The sequence below is a fragment of the Paralichthys olivaceus genome, chromosome 2 (genome assembly GCF_024713975.1).
Source record: "Paralichthys olivaceus isolate ysfri-2021 chromosome 2, ASM2471397v2, whole genome shotgun sequence".
Classification (NCBI taxonomy): Eukaryota; Metazoa; Chordata; class Actinopteri; order Pleuronectiformes; family Paralichthyidae; genus Paralichthys; species Paralichthys olivaceus.
The window spans coordinates 15,400,526-15,417,473 of record NC_091094.1 but is presented as its reverse complement, the minus strand read 5'-3'; the positions used below and the strand labels follow the sequence as shown (position 1 = coordinate 15,417,473).

Here is a 16,948-nt window from a genome sequence, read left to right as displayed (position 1 = left end):
GTAAATATGGGTTTGGTATGAATTAAAAGTGACATAACAGATTTAGTACAGTTACATTTACTCAAGTACTGGGTTTATGTACAAACTTGAGAAGCTCAACATTCATGCTTTTACACTCAACAACCATTCTCATCAATGCTGTACTTTTTATTAGTTAATTTCCAAAAAAAATTTTTTTACATACAACACATACAGGAGCGAATTAAATTAAATACATTTTCCAGTGATGAAATATGTATTTAGTTCTTGTAATTCAGTACAAGCAGCGACTAACTTTATCAATATTTTCCATCTACAATGTAAAGAAAGAAATATGCTGTGTAAATTATAGATTTCCTTTGAAAAGTGGTGGAGGGGGCTTTTAAAGTAGCAGAAGGTGAAAAAAAAGAATATATATAATAATAGTATATAATAATATATATATATATATATATATATGCTTTAATTGTCCAAAGTGCTTCACAAAAGGATCAAGCAGCAGTACAACTGACTACATATTTAAATAAATAAATATATTAAAAAAATTAAACGACAGAAATTGAAATTCACACTGAGATGAACGTTTTTTTTAAACTTCGGAATACCATTTTTCTGTACTGATTATTATTGATGTAGATTCTGTAAAATGCATTTTTACTGACTGTAGTTTTGCATTTCCACAAGCTATCATTCAGAGTGTTCGCCCTGGGTCTGGCCTGACAGGCTGGGCGCCCTGTGCGCCTGACAGACCTCCTCAGCGGAAAAAAGGACTCACACTAACTCTTACCCAATCAAAAGAGCGCAGCACCAGTGCGCATGCGCTGTGGATCTTGCTCGCACACACGACTTTGTCAGAATTTAGCGGCGCTAACGTGCTAAACCTAACCTGAGCTAGCTCCGTGGTCACACGCGTGTTTTCATTTTAAAAGCGGCCGGATCGTGAAAACTCAGCGTGTTACCAAACTCTGCCAGAACGTGAACCAAGGTAGGAGCGTTTTCATACTTTAACGAGGGCAGCAGCGTCGGCAGACACAAGCACACAGCTAACATGTCGTGGAAACTGGTTAGCTTGATAGTAACTCACAGTGGTAACGCTAAGGTAGGTTTGAAGGTGATGGTCGCAGCTGCTCTGGTTCATACTTGTAGAACTTGGTTAATGTGCGTGTGGGCTCTGGTTGCTTCATTGTTCAGCTGGATCCAGTGGACAAGTGACCAGGACGAGAGGTCAAACCTGTTCTCTGATCAGATCAACCACTCAACACTTACTCTCAGAGCTTATGAAATACATCCACACTCCTCCCGCCTCACAAGAGGGACGTGGAGCAGTGTTGTGTTGCTGTCACACTGTATTCAGACTATACAGTGGTGTGTTATCCTGGAACTGAGATCAAGATGTTGTGTTGAAGCTGTGAAACAGATGTTCGTCCTGACCTCAACTGATGAATGAATTAAGTTTGGATTATTAACAGGATTATTGTTTCCCTGTTTTTTTTTATCAGTGTGATGCAATTCAGTGTTTGCTTCTCCTTCTTCAACTCTTACAAATCTTCAGCTGGAACGGTTCTAGTCAGCTGATTGCTACGTCATCATTATTTAGCTGTATAAACTCACCTTATACACAGTGGAGTTGGAGGATATCACAGATACATGTTGTTGGATGAACTTCAAGTTAAACGTTTGTTTGACAGTGTACCAGCCAGTTTCTTCACTGCAATGTTTGATGTCATGTTTCACAATGACTGGTAGAAAAGGCAAACATCAGACTCGTAGGTGTGATAATATTCTTCCACACTGAGAGCGTCTCAGTTTCTTAAAGCAGAGGCAGAACAGAGGTTTCTGGAAAAATATAACTTCCAAAATGCCTGGAAGTAGATTAAATGATATATATAGTGTCCAAAGCAACACTTGTGTCTGTATTATCAGCAGATATTCCATGAATCTATTCAATTTCAGTAGTTTCTTTCTCCAAACTGTTAAGTTTTCTCTGATTATGGGTTCTTTGGGTTATGTGTGGATTTGCTGTTTATCATTGCACAGCTTTGTTTTGCACAGCTTTAATCAGTTCATAGAGTAACTACAATGCAAATTGATCAATTACAAGACATTATATAGGCAGCACAATTATTAAAAAGTTGTTATTGCAGTTTGAAAGACAACATCTTAATATGGTACTTTTCTTACTTCATGCATCTTATAATTAAGTGACACTCAGCAAGAGTATTATTGCTATATAAAGACAATTTTGTCCTGTGTCTAGCAGTCCCTTGTTCAAGGTGTTAATAAACTACATTTGCTCACTGCCTATGATAAGTAATGAATTCAGTATATTTGATGCAAGAAAATTAAGTTTACACAGTGATGTTTGGTGTATAATGTAATGTAACTCATTTACATGCCTAATTGTGAAATATGCATTTGAAGTCAGTTGCAAACAGAGGACTGGATTCTAAATCCAAGCTTGCAAAACAAAAAGCTCACGAACACAAGGTAACATAAATTCATTAGTCTGCTGCTAGTGAGGTGTGGCCATGCTTTTAATGGTCCAGGTTCTGCGAGAGGCAAGTCCATGAACATTCGATTTCTTGGTGGCATCAGCGACAACTCATTGTTTGACCCTCATGACAGCTGATTCTCTGTTGTGTTGAACAGGAGCTGTGTTGGTGCTTGAGTTGTGCGGTTTGATGATTTGTTGCTGCATCTGAGTCCTCATGAAAATAGAAGATATTTTTTGTATTGTGAGTTATGTCAAAAGTGACGTTATAAACTGCAGCTGAGGGTAATAAGAGGATTAAATATACAACATTTCTTTGTTTAGTTTTGATGTGTTTTCCAGTGGAAAATAAAAGCCTGTAACAATTTGATGGGGTGTAACATCACTGATCATATGTCAGTTTGGGTGGCGCCATGGATGTACAGTAGTGATTGTAAAATCTGTTCTGTGCAGATTAGGCCCCTCTGGTGTTGTCTGAAGCCAAGGTTCTTTGGGAGAAGTTAGATGGACGACTATGTCATGTCTCTAGCTGGTTTACTTTTAAATTTAGATCCACGAACTTGACCAGCAAAAGTTTGGTAACGTCAAAATGAATCATGTAGTTGATCCCAGAAGTTGCATAACATAATATAGGTGCATACATTCTTGATTCAAAATGATCAACTTCTTTGCTACAGACTTTGTCGCTCTGAACCTTATCACAAACATGCGGGTGCCTATGGAATTCTAAGGAGTAGTGCTGCTGACACATTACAGTTTTACAATCCAGGACTGGACTCAAGGTCACATCAGGACCAATATAAAACATACTGTATGTTTTACATTGATCCTAATGTGACAGATAAGAACAAGTGGATGAATACAAATAAGGCCAACGAATTTGTCTTGTGTTGATACATTTGCTTTGTTGTATTGGAGTAAGGCTACAGTAGTTTGATGAAAAGCAGGAGGTACTTGACAGAATACTGTGTTTGTGTGAAAAAAGAAAGCAACATTATGCGTGTTGACAGTTTCAAAACAACAAGAAAGTACTTTATTTTGATGGTCTTATTAGGAAAGGCCTCTCTCCCAGGCAGTAAACCTCATGTCCGGTGGAAAATTATTTCGACATTATTTTTCTGGGTAATTTGTAAAATAAGAAACAACAAATTTAGCTGGTAACCAATCTATTAGTCAAATTCCATTGATTTTAAATAAATTGTGGAAACTATCAAAGAACCGGTCACACTGATAATGGTTATATCTCTGAGCACATGAAGTGGCATTGTGATGGAAACCTTGACTGTCAGGGAGAGCTGCTCTGTCTGCTGCCTTGTCTTAGGCGTCATATGACAACAGAGTCATGTGCCTTCAGACAAGCCTCACACCACCTCAGAGAACATGGTGTCCGCTCTGTGAAACTGAAGTTTTCTTTGTTAAGAAAAAACTGTTGAGTAGAGTTTGAGTGTTGGACAAATATTGTGAGTAGTGGAAGTGAGACTCGATGTTTCCTGTTCTCAGCCAGCATTCTTGTTGTTTATGTTGCTCAGTCATTTTTAGGTTGTGATTTTTTTGGGGGTGGGGTGGTTTCAATAAAACAGAAAAGGAGAACAAAATGTTGCACCGTCATGTCTCACGTTGATGTGCTCACTCTCTGTGGCTTTGTTTGTCAGATTAATAGCTGTTAGTTTTAGAGACTAAAGCATCATTTAGGTATGATAACTACTGTTTACTCAACAGTCATGTGCTTCAGACTCATTCAGGCTGTTTAACCACTGTTTTCTTTTTGCAGGGGGGCTGATATCCATCCCTCAACTTCCCAGGGATCCCTCAGCCTGCCCTGATGAGGGCCGAGCAGGATGGAGACATCCTCGAAGGTAACTCCCTCAGAAAACAGAAACATGACCATCGCCTTATTAACACACCTGCTGTGCTGTCCAAAATAAACCCTCTGGAGAAGCATCAGTGTGAATGCTTAGAACAATACTTTACAGCACATTCTAAGTAGCATCACTGTATAACTTTTGAAAAACTCCATCAAATAAAGGGAGATCTATTATCTTTATTCCTGATGCTGGAAAACTTTGTTGAGATTAAAAATTGTGTTACGATTTAAAAGCTTGAATGTTAATTCTCACAGTTCTGACCTTTATTGCTGCTCATGTGATGCTGTGTAATGTGTTAAGAGGGTAAAGAGCAGACCAGGGGTTGTGTCCTTTTGACAAACCCCAGCACAAGTTTGGTATGTGTGCTGTCATTACTTCTCTCTTCTGGCAGGTCATGTGTAGAGAGAAGATGTCAGAATGTTGTGACATCTAATGAGAAAGAAAAGCATGATAAAGGCTGAGTCATATTAGACAGGGACACTATTAGAGAGCGGTGGACTTTGGGACCAGCAGTGAGTTGGAGATGACGGGGGAAACAGAGGAAAGGTCCAAACTCAGTGAGTTGTACAGGGCGTCTACAGCTTCAGTTAAAAGGACTCATAATAATAATCTAGTCAAAGATGTAATTACAGATAGGATTCCATGTGAGATTTTAGTTTTGTTTATGTTCACTGGTGTTTCCCTTCATTGTGTTCTCAGTCATTGAGATTAAGAATAATTTTGTGATTACATGTTATTACTGAACAACTAAACACATGTTATTTAAAGTCATACGCTAAATCACTTTGTTAGAATTTTTTTAATTAATGTGTTAAGTGATATAGCTTAACATTGCTTAGATTTTTCATACGGTCATTCAACTTTCACAAATCTCTTCATTTTAAAGTGTATGTAGTCTTTTTAACAAAGCTCCTGGACCCCAGATGAGTCTCACATGCTCAAAACATTGTCCTGAGTGGAGATTTATAAAAGCTGTGTTTTGTTTTTTTAAAAGATGGAAATGTCTGGATTTAAATCTTTTAGCAGAGTAGTTCTGTGCAGATCTGCTGTATTTCTCGCTTTAGAAGTTAAAATCCCACATTGTGGTTTTGTTGCTAAAATGATTCTGAATGCATTAAACATAAAATAAACGCTGAAGGGGGGAATTTGGTTTAGCAGATAAATGTTGTTGCAAAGGTGTAATTCAAAGTCTCGTCACAAAGTCTTGAGAAATTATTTTTTATTTGTTGTTTGAAATCACATTGTTTCCATGAGCAAACAAAGCATTATGCTTTCAGGATTGCTCATCAAGATGTCAGTACATTTCAGGTGACATATGATAATGTTACGTGGCCAAGTGCATCTTCAATCTCAGCAGTTAAGCTGGTGTGTGATGATAAGGTTCAAAATGACAAGAATGAGCTCTGCTCACTGAGCGATTTTCTCTAATAGAACCTCAGATAGTGAGATGGATTTGTCTTATCTCAAACTGCAACTTGTTTCTTACTCTGTGGTTTTGTTAGAGGACTCCCCTCAGGATAATGGAATCGAGACGAACCGGTACAGCTCCATCTCTCCTCCTGCCTCACCTGTGGTCCAGGAAGAGCCCTTCACCACATACTTTGAAGACAAGGTGCCAATTCCTGAGAGCACCAACCAGGTACTGACGATGACTGTTTCATGTTTTATAAGCAGCAAAATGAACCTCTTTGCTCCTGTTGGACAAATAAGAATTGGTTCAATTTTAGGTAAAAAATATGGACTTGGATCTATTAAATCAGTTAGAAAAATAAAATATTGTTTGTCTTTCGTCCAGGTCTTCAGTTTCCGTAAACTCTGGGCCTTCACTGGACCAGGGTTTTTGATGAGTATCGCTTACTTGGATCCAGGGAACATTGAGTCTGACCTGCAGTCTGGAGCTAAAGCTGGCTTCAAGGTGAGAAATCAAAACAAGACTGCTGCCATGACTCGGGAGTTAACATTGCTGGTCATAGCTATGGATTGTATAACACAGAAAATCTAGAACCATAACTTTTAACTATATTTATTTTCCAAGTTTTTGTTGTTCCCTTCTCCCAGATAATATCCCTTTGTTTTCATATTTTTCTTTGTCTTGTGTTTTATTATCTGAACAAAAGCACCATTGCCATCATTATGATTTCAAGTACTGACTGAATGTTGGCTTTCATTTTAATTTGTTAATATGTTGAAATGAAACTCCTCATAAGAAGTTGAGGCATTTTGTTCTGATTTTGTCTTTCTCAGCTTCTATGGGTGCTCCTGTTAGCCACCATTATCGGGCTGCTGTTGCAGAGGTTAGCTGCACGCCTCGGGGTCGTAACAGGGATGCACCTGGCTGAAGTCTGTAACCGCCAGTATCCTACAGTGAGCTTCACTCATTTACCCTCTTCTGTCTACATACACTTTTATTTTGCCAGAGGTTATATTTGTATTTGTCAATATGAGTGCTGCATTATTGATGATGATTCATATTCCTTGATATTGGTGAATAACCTCTGTGAACTAGAGATATACCCTAATGTTGGATATACAAAGACCTTATTACATTCTGTTAACTGATTTTATTTGCTAAACTCTCATTATATCTTAAATCATTTGCTTTTTCAGGTTCCTCGGATCATCCTTTGGTTGATGGTCGAGTTGGCCATTATTGGCTCAGACATGCAGGAGGTCATCGGCTGTGCCATTGCTCTCAACCTCCTCTCTGTGGGCAGGTAACATATTTTGTCATACTTAGCCTTGAAAGTGGTTGTAAACATTTTTTCCATAATTTTTTCCAATGATCCTGAAAATATTGAAGAAAAATGCAATTTGCTCTTGTTCTCCTCCAGGATCCCACTGTGGGGAGGAGTCCTCATCACCATCACAGACACATTTGTCTTCCTCTTTCTTGACAAATATGGTATATGATTTTCTCCTATAGATATACAACCAGTAGCATTCAGTCAGTACTTGAAAAATTGTGCATCTCAGTGTTGATACAGTTTTTTTTCTTTGTAGGCCTGAGGAAACTTGAGGCTTTCTTTGGCTTTCTTATCACTGTAATGGCAATAAGCTTTGGTTACGAGGTATGATTCCCTTATGTTTGAAATGTTATTGAAGTTTTGGGCAACATTAATGTTCATTACACCCTGACATGTTTAACTTGTCGCCTGTCTTTAGTATATTCTGGTAAAGCCAGACCAAGGGAAGCTGCTGACAGGGATGTTTGTACCGTACTGTGCCGGCTGTGGGCCTGTGCAGCTGGAGCAGGCTGTGGGAATTGTAGGTGCTGTCATCATGCCCCACAACATCTACCTGCACTCGGCGCTGGTAAAGGTAAGTAACAGGTTTAGTCATATGACTTAAACCTAAAGGATTCAACAAGTCAAGATTAGATGTCATTTAGAAAAATTCTTAATTTTATTGGCTTAAAAATAAACAGTGTTTTTCTATTTATTCCCTCATGTACCAGTCTCGGGAGATTGACCGCAAGAACAAGAAGGATGTAAAAGAAGCCAACAAGTACTTTTTCATCGAGTCAACGGTCGCTCTGTTCATCTCTTTTCTCATCAACGTCTTTGTCGTGGCGGTTTTTGCTGAGGCCTTCTATGATAAGACAAATATCCAAGTGGTGGGTAAACACTAAAATGAACTACTCTTTACTAAGCACTGGTGAAGCTTGTGTCTGTCATTCTGCAATACAGTGATGTAAATGTTTTGGGATCGGGACTGTGAATATCAGTTTGTTGCTTACTGGATGTTCTCTTTTCCTGGTTGCAGCATGAAGAGTGCAACGCAACTGGCAGTCCTCACACAGATCTCTTCCCAATGAACAATAACACATTGGAGGTGGACATCTACAAAGGGGTACGTCAGGGCATAGTGACTGAAACATTAAAGGTTCAGTGTGTGGAATTTAGTGACATCTAGTGGTGACATTTCATGTTGCAGCTAAATATGTGGACTGTTTACAGTAGAAAAGTGACTAAATTAAGTTTGCTAAAATAAATCTTGATCTTTGAGGTGTATAATAACCATGTCTCACCTCTCTCTCTTTTATTAATAGATGGCTTCAGTAAGTAGAAGTATAATTAGAATAATTCATTCTTTGTTTATGTTTGTTCAGGGAGTGGTCCTCGGCTGTGTCTTTGGCCCTGCAGCTCTCTACATCTGGGCCATAGGGATCCTGGCAGCTGGACAGAGTTCCACTATGACAGGCACTTACTCTGGGCAGTTTGTCATGGAGGTAAGAATGCCTGTTCGTTGGTAGCTTTACATTCATTAAAATAAACATTACATCGAAATCTGTTTACCTATCCTTGTGTTGTCTTGCTTTCTTAGGGTTTCCTGAACCTGCGATGGTCCCGTTTTGCACGGGTGCTGCTGACCCGCTCCATTGCCATCACGCCAACTTTGCTGGTAGCCATTTTTCAGGACGTTCAGCATCTGACAGGCATGAATGACTTTCTCAACGTGCTTCAAAGCATGCAGGTCAGGTCAAGTGCTCAAAATCAAATCTGTGAAAAGCTCTTTACCCTGCTCTTACTCAAATTACAGCCCAGATTTCTACTTATCCTTCTTTTATTGTGTAGAGCATAATCCTGTAAAATATTCACCTTTTTTCCCCCTATCCAACAGCTTCCATTTGCTTTGATCCCAATTCTGACCTTCACCAGTCTGACATCCATAATGAACGACTTTGCAAATGGATTGTGAGTGAAATGTATTCGTTTTTAATCATCAATTCTTTCTACCTGTTTTAATCTCCCATAGCTGACTTTCTCATGGCTCTGTAGTACATACTGTATTTGTTAGTTGTATTTCTTAAACTGTATTGTTCATTGACCGAACAATTACCAAGGTACTTATTGTCGGTGTGTCAGCAGAGTATCTGATTTTATAATACAGACAAACAGGATCAAAGTTGGTCCAACTTTCAAATGAACCAGGTGTATATGTTGTGGTTGAGGTCTTGAGTTTAGTTATCCATTGATTATTATCTTATTTAACTTTACAGATGTTGTCAGATAATTTAGTTGGACTATATATTAAAAACACTCTGTTGATAGTCAGGCATTTAGTTGTCACACAAACATGGGATTTAGTCAGTAGTGTAATGATGATGATGATGCACCATAATTATAGTTCTAATGAATCATCACAGTAGTGAACATTACATTACAAACACATGACATTCTCAGGATCCTGTTATTTTGAGAAAAAACATTATTTCTCAATGCCTGCTTCTTTTTTTTAGGGTGTGGAAGATTTCCGGGGGCATCGTCATCCTGGTGGTTTGTGCAATCAACATGTACTTTGTGGTGGTTTATGTGACAGCACTGAACAGCGTGCTTCTCTACGTCCTCGCGTCTCTCCTCTCCGTAGCCTATCTGTGCTTCGTAGGCTACCTGGTGAGTTATTAGTGCAGCCACACATTGACTTTCATTTGGTTTTAGACATACTGTTTTGTGACCTTTCTCTCCTTTGTCGTTGTCTGCAGGCTTGGCACTGTCTGGTTGCTTTGGGGGTTTCCTGCCTGGACTTTAGCAGCAGGGTAAGAAAGCGACCTGCTCTGTTGATAGAGGAGCAGTCAGAGTACGACTCCTAAAGCTGGACAGGACAGTAACCACCAGCATTCTTCTGTCCTGTCGGAGACTCTGAGCCCTGTACACAACCGGGACTTTCTCGAGATCACATAGGATCTTTAAAAGCACATTTTCTGCTAATGTCACATGTTTGCTTTTGTGTTGGACTGGGTATGGAAGTTTGTTGCATATTAGAAAATTAAATCAAACTTTCTACTACCACACCAGCGCAGTATGTGAGGTGTGAATAATTGATGCTTGAGTTAACCTCTAAGGACATATATGTGCATATTTTGACAAATCAATAATTGTTGCAATCCTCAAAGACAACAACTGTCGCTACATTTGCTTTTAAGTGTTTATACAACAAACAGTATAACTCCATTTCTAATTCATGTAATTATCAGTTTCTTTAAATAACAACTTCCAGACTTTTTCAAAAGTAAAATGTCCTAGATGTCAAGAAATAGCAGCTCAGCTTGTGTTACCAAACTGTCCCTGAGAGGATATGTTCCCAGCAGTGTTTGTGTTGTCACAAACTTAAGCAGTTGATAGTTGGATAACAGAGTTTTATATAGATGATCCAGTGATTTTTAGACTCTAGCTACTTTATGTGAAGTATAACAGTAGCCACAATGTCTGGGACATACTGCTGCAAATCTGTAAAACAAGTTTAAAGTCCAGCTGCCTGTGAAAGGACCATAGACTGTATATAAAGATGGAAAACATGACTGTTCCCCTAAAGTGAAGCCAAAGCACATCAATAGACCCTTGGTGACTGGCTGCATTATAGATCTTAAACTCCACCTCGTCTATGTTAGTAAGTAGGACATGGACCAAAATAAAAAGTCCAAGTACATATTAAGTAATTGGCTTCTGTCATTTTGTAGTTCTTATCACACTGATGTTTGTTCAAGTGTTATTTTTCTGATAAGTCTGGTTTTGATTAGTTATTTCATGCTATAAAAACGGGGTGAAACGTCATGATTAACAGCTGAATTTCTAACGACTTAATTTCTGGAAAGTGTGAGGAGGTGGAGCCTCATCGTCCATCTTTATATACAGTCAGTGGGGAGTGCCAGAGCAGCAAAGGAAACACAATATAAACATAATACAATTTAGTTTTTATTTTTCATTAAAAAAACATTATTATAATACAGTATTATTTTTCCAACATCAATATTTTTAATTTAAAAAATCTGACATGTAGCATATCATACACACTGTTTGCTGTTGAGTTCAGACTGTTACCAACACAGGATCAGCAGGGCTTATTTTCAGCTCTGTTTCTGTTAAGTGAGAGAGACCTAACTATCTGCCTAAAGTAATATTTTCCAGACTCATCCATGACATTGTCTCTGACTAATATTAGCTGCATCAAGTACTTAGCTCTGTGTGAGCCCACTTGCGTGGATACTGTGAACCTGTCAGTGTCCTTGTGGGAGGAGGAGGAGGAGCTACTGCTGCTTCTGCTACTCAGTCTACCTCAACATCATTCAACTACCTTCTCATCTCTCAGCCTCCGTGTAGCTTCTAGCTTAGCTCACTGGATTTTTGCATTAAGTAAGTGAAAAACACCTAATAATTTGAAGAGAACATAATACTAAATTTCAGGGGTTTAATGCTGTGAGCTGGTTTCTGTCTAACATGTCAGAGACGTTTTAGTAACAAGTCTTAGTATCATGCAGAAGTGATGCACATACCTAATCTCCTGGTTCCCAGTTCAATTCAAGTCTGTGAATGAAATATGCCTCCTGACGTGAAGTACACTGCTCCATTCAAATGAGTGAAGCTTTATGTGATTACAGCCTCATCCTCTGAGCCTCTTTTAAGTGCCTAAATAATCAGGATGGCAGCAACTCCAGTTGGTCAACACCCTGATGTAATCTTATTTGTGAAATTCTATTTATTTAGGAGGAAACTGATCATCAAGACATGTTTTTAATGGTGCACAGCAGTTATTTCATTCCCGCTAGACGAACAGAGCTTAGGTGTCCAATGAAAAAAGGATATATATTTAATATATATTAAAATAGTTAGAATTCCTGAAAGGAAATCACTGCAGCATAGTTACACTGCTCTGTAAAGAGAATTAAAAGAACAACTTTTATGTTTGCCTAAAAATAATGTTCTAGTCACAATTGTTATAATTATCTTGACAAGGAATTCTGAACAAGTTCAAAAAAATCCAAGATTTGTTATATAACCCATAATGACAAGTTTGACTGTGAGGGCTTTACAGCGTATCTTAAATTAGACTCTCAAAAGTACTCATTTTGTGAATAAAAATAAGACCACTCAATAATTACAATATTTATTGTAATTCTGGTGCACTGAATCTGAAAATTAAAAAAACTGAAGAAAACCCGATTTATTTAGATCTCCTAATTTTTTTTTTTTATGTGGTTTTAAGGCAAAGAATTAGCTTTTAACAAGTGTGCACAGCAGCAGAACTTCAGGTCAAAATAAAGGTTAAAATATGCCTTGTATTTCTCAAATAGTTGGCATATCTAATAAACCAGCGCAAGGGTAACAGTAACATGTTTAAGAACATTTAAACATTTCTAATGATATCTGGATACCAGCTGTTATACACCGAGTGCTATCACTTCCTCCCTCATACTGAAGACATCACATGTTCTGCCATCACAGCCAGGTATCAGTCTACTAACACGGATAAAGTTTAATGTGGAAATGATTTCCTGTTGTTCCTGGCAGCAGTTATCAAGTGTCAGAGAGGTGGTGAAGCTCACATTGTTAATCAGCGTTTCCGTCAGCATTGGACATAATGCTTACCAAAGTAGCTGCTTTATTTTAGTACCAGGATCCAATCAACAGATTGAGTTTCTCTGGAATAACATGGGAAAAGAAAAACTCTACTTTGTATCTTTCTTTTAGCACCTAATGTTTCTAATGTGTTAAAGAAATAAGAAATATGATGATATATGCTTTACTAAAGCACCTGACAGTATCCAAGTGGTGTGTGTGTGTGTGTGTGTGTGTGTGTGTGTGTGTGTGTGTGTGTGTGTGTGTGTGTGTGTGTGTGTGTGTGTGTGTGTGTGTGTGTGTGTGTATTAACACATTGAATATACAGTAACAGGACAAGTATATGGGTTCAAATTAATACAGTTCCAGTAAATGAGCCATTTGTCTTGCCCCAGCAATCATAGTGAAAATGATTGTACTGTGAAATGTCACATAAGTGCGGTGGACCAGGTGCAGCTGCAGGTGGTAGAAATGTAACTTGATATTTTCCAGCTTTCCAGCATTAATACCTTTCTGACAGGAAAAATTGAAAAAACACAGAACATACACGCACACACACAGACATTTCAATTGTTACAGAGAAAACATTAGTCTAGTAAATTTCACCGCATTGTGTCTCACTAATTTCTGCTCTTGGCATTGAAGGAATAAGTGTCTGTTCTTTGCTACTGAATGAAAAACACTGTGTCCAAAATAAATGGGGAATAATGGATATATGGACATTTGTTGCCGTCTTCTTTCTGGTTGTCAAAAGAAAAACTTGTGATGTTTTGTTTCATAATTACTGATTTGTGTAAATTTCTTGACAACATGTTATTGCAATAAATAAATTTCACAACCTGATAACCTGCCTTACTGTACAACCTGCTAACTTCAGTACAGAGTAGGGTTACGGGTCAAAAATCCATATGTCTACCTTTATTTAATCAGTGTAGATGGTAGTCCATAGCAGTGTATGTAGTACAAATGCTCTTTTTCCAGGACTTTCCAGGATTAAATGAGGAAGGTAGCATTTTGACCCAAGGTGAGCACCTTTGATTAATCTATAATCAATTGGTTATAGTGATTTTATCAAATTCAAATTGTGAGCAGATTGGATCCTTGTTTATTTAGCACTCATCAAAACACAATATTGATTATATTTTCCTCTTTTGAATAAGACAGCGAGGTAATTTGAAGTGAGCTGCAGTAGCACCACATTTTCACAGGTTATAATAAGCACAATGTGTGTACTTAGCAGGTAGTTGTGAGGTTTTCTCTTTTTAACTCTTTTCATCATTATTTTTGAAAAAATATTTTCATAATTCATATGTTGAATCATTCATTTAATCTCAAGAATCAGTTTTAATGGCAAAACATGTTTTTCAAATAATTCCGGTTTTCATCATGAATGAAATAATTTAACTCATTGTTTACAACAATCTCACTCATAAAGACTCTATCTCTTTTTTTTTTTCTCTCTTGCAGTTTCAAATGGGACTATCTCATCACACAGACATTTACCTACTGAACGACATGGACACTGGCTCTGTGGGTGAGAGATAGGATGACACAATGTGGACGAGTGGATGTTTTTTATTCTGGTGACTGAAGATAACGGACAGATTACCTGACTAAAGCATGGGACCACTGGAGCTCGGTCAGTGGAAGTCCATCCTCACCCGGTGCCTAACATATTTTTTAGTGTACTTATTGTGCGCCCACAGAAGTCTAATCCCGTTCACTTCAGTAACTGGTGTGTTCCACCACAAAAGTAAAAATAATGATTTCATATCAAAGCTCCAAAATGAGACTAAAGAATATGTGGTTCCTGTGGCACAACAACCTTTAACATGTTTTTGATGTTAAAAACTCTTTACTAAATCTACATTACATCGGCTTCTCCAAATCTGTTAACAAGCCAAGAGACTGATAGTTTTCAACCAATCACTAGAGTGATGAAAAAAAAAATTCCAGTTAGAAATCACACAGAATTTAATCAACTAGTCCAAAACACAGAGTTACAGATACAGTTTGGAGACGAAACTGGCTGTTGTTAGTTGCACTAAAGATGCTGTGGACCTCCAGTATAAGACACAGACATGTTTTTTTTTTTTCTGATTTACCTGACGTAACGCATCCCCAAAGAAAGAAAACACAGATGTCCAACACCTAAGCTTAATGAACGTTTTTGGTGTGAGCAAGCTGCTGCATTTATCCTAATTTATGTTCAAATACAATCTTAAGTAAATACATGAAAATATTAGACAAATAAATTATTATTATTAATATCATGAGTATGAACTTAGAAAATATGTAAGGTTTATCTGTATCTGATGAGTCAAACTTTTCCATGTTTTTTGTTGTGTAAGACAATGATAGTTTTATGTCACTCTCTCTGTGTTACCATATAATTTGGATATGTTTTATTCAAATTTTCATTATGAAGATGTTCATCTTTGAATTTTTAAGTCTAATTTTCAGAGGACTCTGAATGATTTTATCTCCCACTTTGTTGATGGCAGTTACAATATTTTCTATTATCTTATTTAAATTTAGTTCAATTTCCGTCTCAAATAAGCTTAGGTCAGTTTGTTTTGATTAGTTTATTTATGTGTAGTTTATACTTTTTATAAAGGGCTCCTTGGACTTGTATGTAGTTTTATTATGTTCACTTGAGAATTTTTTGCTCATTATGACCAGTTTTACTTGTTTTTTTGTTTTTTTTGATGAAGCCAAATTTGGGCAGAATTATGCTGTATACAAAAGTGAACTATTAATACAGCACTTTAATTTCTGAACTTAATATGGAGAAAAACGTTGGCACTGTGGCGCAAATAGGTGGTAAATAAGAGAAGTGATGTGAGGGGTCATGCTCACTGTCACTGGGCTGTTCAACACTGTTGTACAATGAGTGCGCAGAAGTTTCTAATCTTACGAAACATGAACTTGACAACTGTTTAAGTGTGAATTGCCTCTGATTGTTTTACTCTGGTACTGGCATATCTTCTTGTGCACTTCAGTTACTGGGTGAGTATAGCACTTTTCACAAACAGGGTTACCCTGTGTTAAAGTAAATATAAAGAGTGAAAACTTTTCAGAAGACTCGAGACTCGAGAGGAAGACATAAGTGAATTAAAAATAATGACAACAAACAACAGCAGGATCAGTCATAAAAACCTCAGAGGTTTGATGGATTGTGTTTTTGATAAAACTAAATTTTTTCCTTGTCCAAATATTGGACTACACATGTCTTCTATAACTGCAGATGTCCACACAGTGCCTCCTGTGTTCACCACTGTGCCTCAGTCAAAAACAAATACAAACTAATTCAAGTAATTAAAATAAATATAGTAATTTAAATAGTTATAATAATTTTAATATCAAATTCGGAATAAAATAAGAGGCGGCGGGCTGAGCAGAGAAGAAGAATACACATTAGATGTTGGTTTCCACCTGCCAATAAACTGAACAAAGAAGATGACGAGGTAAAAGAAGAAGTCAGAAATCCTTGCCAGCTGCAAATAAAACTCTGGTACTCCTCAAGAAATGATGAGCTGCTCTATAAAGTTTTTATATACATTGGGATTTTTTAAAGACTATAATATATTTTCTGAATAGTTTTTCTTGTAGCCAATTAACTCTTCATTTGCCATTACACTTTGAAAAAAAGCGATACTCATTCCATTGGAAAGTGTGCTACTGAAACCCAGCGTTGCTGCAAATTAATATTTGAATTTGAATTGACATGTCATACCAAACAAAACAATGTCATGGACCAAGGTGCAATTGGGAGTAGAAAAATAAAACATGGTAATGACTTCAGTTATTCCATATTAGTAATTAATCACTTCATTGTGTATCATCATGTTTGTAAAGAATATTGTCTACATTTGGGAACAGGTTGGGATTATCAGAGACCATTTTCTGATTCAATGTCCAGACAGAAAACTGGTACTGTACTGCTGCACCGTATTGTAAATTAGGTTAAATATATTATTTCTGATTTGATGACATTGTACAAAGTGATACCTACAGTATCGAGAGCCTATTAAATGGTGTTTTTCCTAATTTCTTGCAAATCCATGTCTATTTTGTTTGAGGAAAAAAGGTTGCTTTAATTATTGTCTTTAGTTTTTTTTTTTCCAAATCTGACTGTTTTACTAGAATATGTTTGCCACATCTGTGAAATTAGTTCAGTTAGTGAGTTTTATTCTGTATGTTATGTCTTCTTTACCCATGCTGTACAGCCAGGGCTCAACAAGAAATGTCTTCTCCAGATTCCCTCATGTGGCTGGTTT

At 37.3% G+C, this 16,948-nt stretch overlaps 1 protein-coding gene across 3 annotated transcripts; it reads left to right on the top strand.

Annotated features, from left to right (window-relative positions):
• The first annotated feature begins 752 nt into the window (after window positions 1-752).
• On the top strand, window positions 753-16,718 carry slc11a2 (solute carrier family 11 member 2). 3 transcript variants are annotated; one of them, XM_069538311.1, is made up of 17 exons: window positions 753-964; window positions 4,242-4,326; window positions 5,838-5,974; window positions 6,131-6,250; window positions 6,580-6,699; window positions 6,943-7,049; window positions 7,167-7,237; window positions 7,336-7,403; window positions 7,498-7,653; window positions 7,790-7,948; window positions 8,098-8,184; window positions 8,444-8,563; window positions 8,659-8,808; window positions 8,956-9,029; window positions 9,575-9,728; window positions 9,818-9,871; window positions 14,136-16,718. In XM_069538311.1, exons 2-17 carry the CDS (start codon window positions 4,293-4,295, stop codon window positions 14,211-14,213), a joined length of 1,689 nt encoding a protein of 562 aa, XP_069394412.1. In that variant the 5' UTR covers window positions 753-964; window positions 4,242-4,292; the 3' UTR covers window positions 14,214-16,718. The 3 variants fall into 3 exon arrangements, with proteins under 3 accessions (XP_069394412.1, XP_069394417.1, XP_069394422.1); XM_069538316.1 differs by lacking the exon at window positions 753-964 and adding an exon at window positions 3,828-3,930; XM_069538321.1 differs by lacking the exons at window positions 753-964; window positions 4,242-4,326 and adding an exon at window positions 4,685-4,892.
• Window positions 16,719-16,948: the final 230 nt, after the last annotated feature.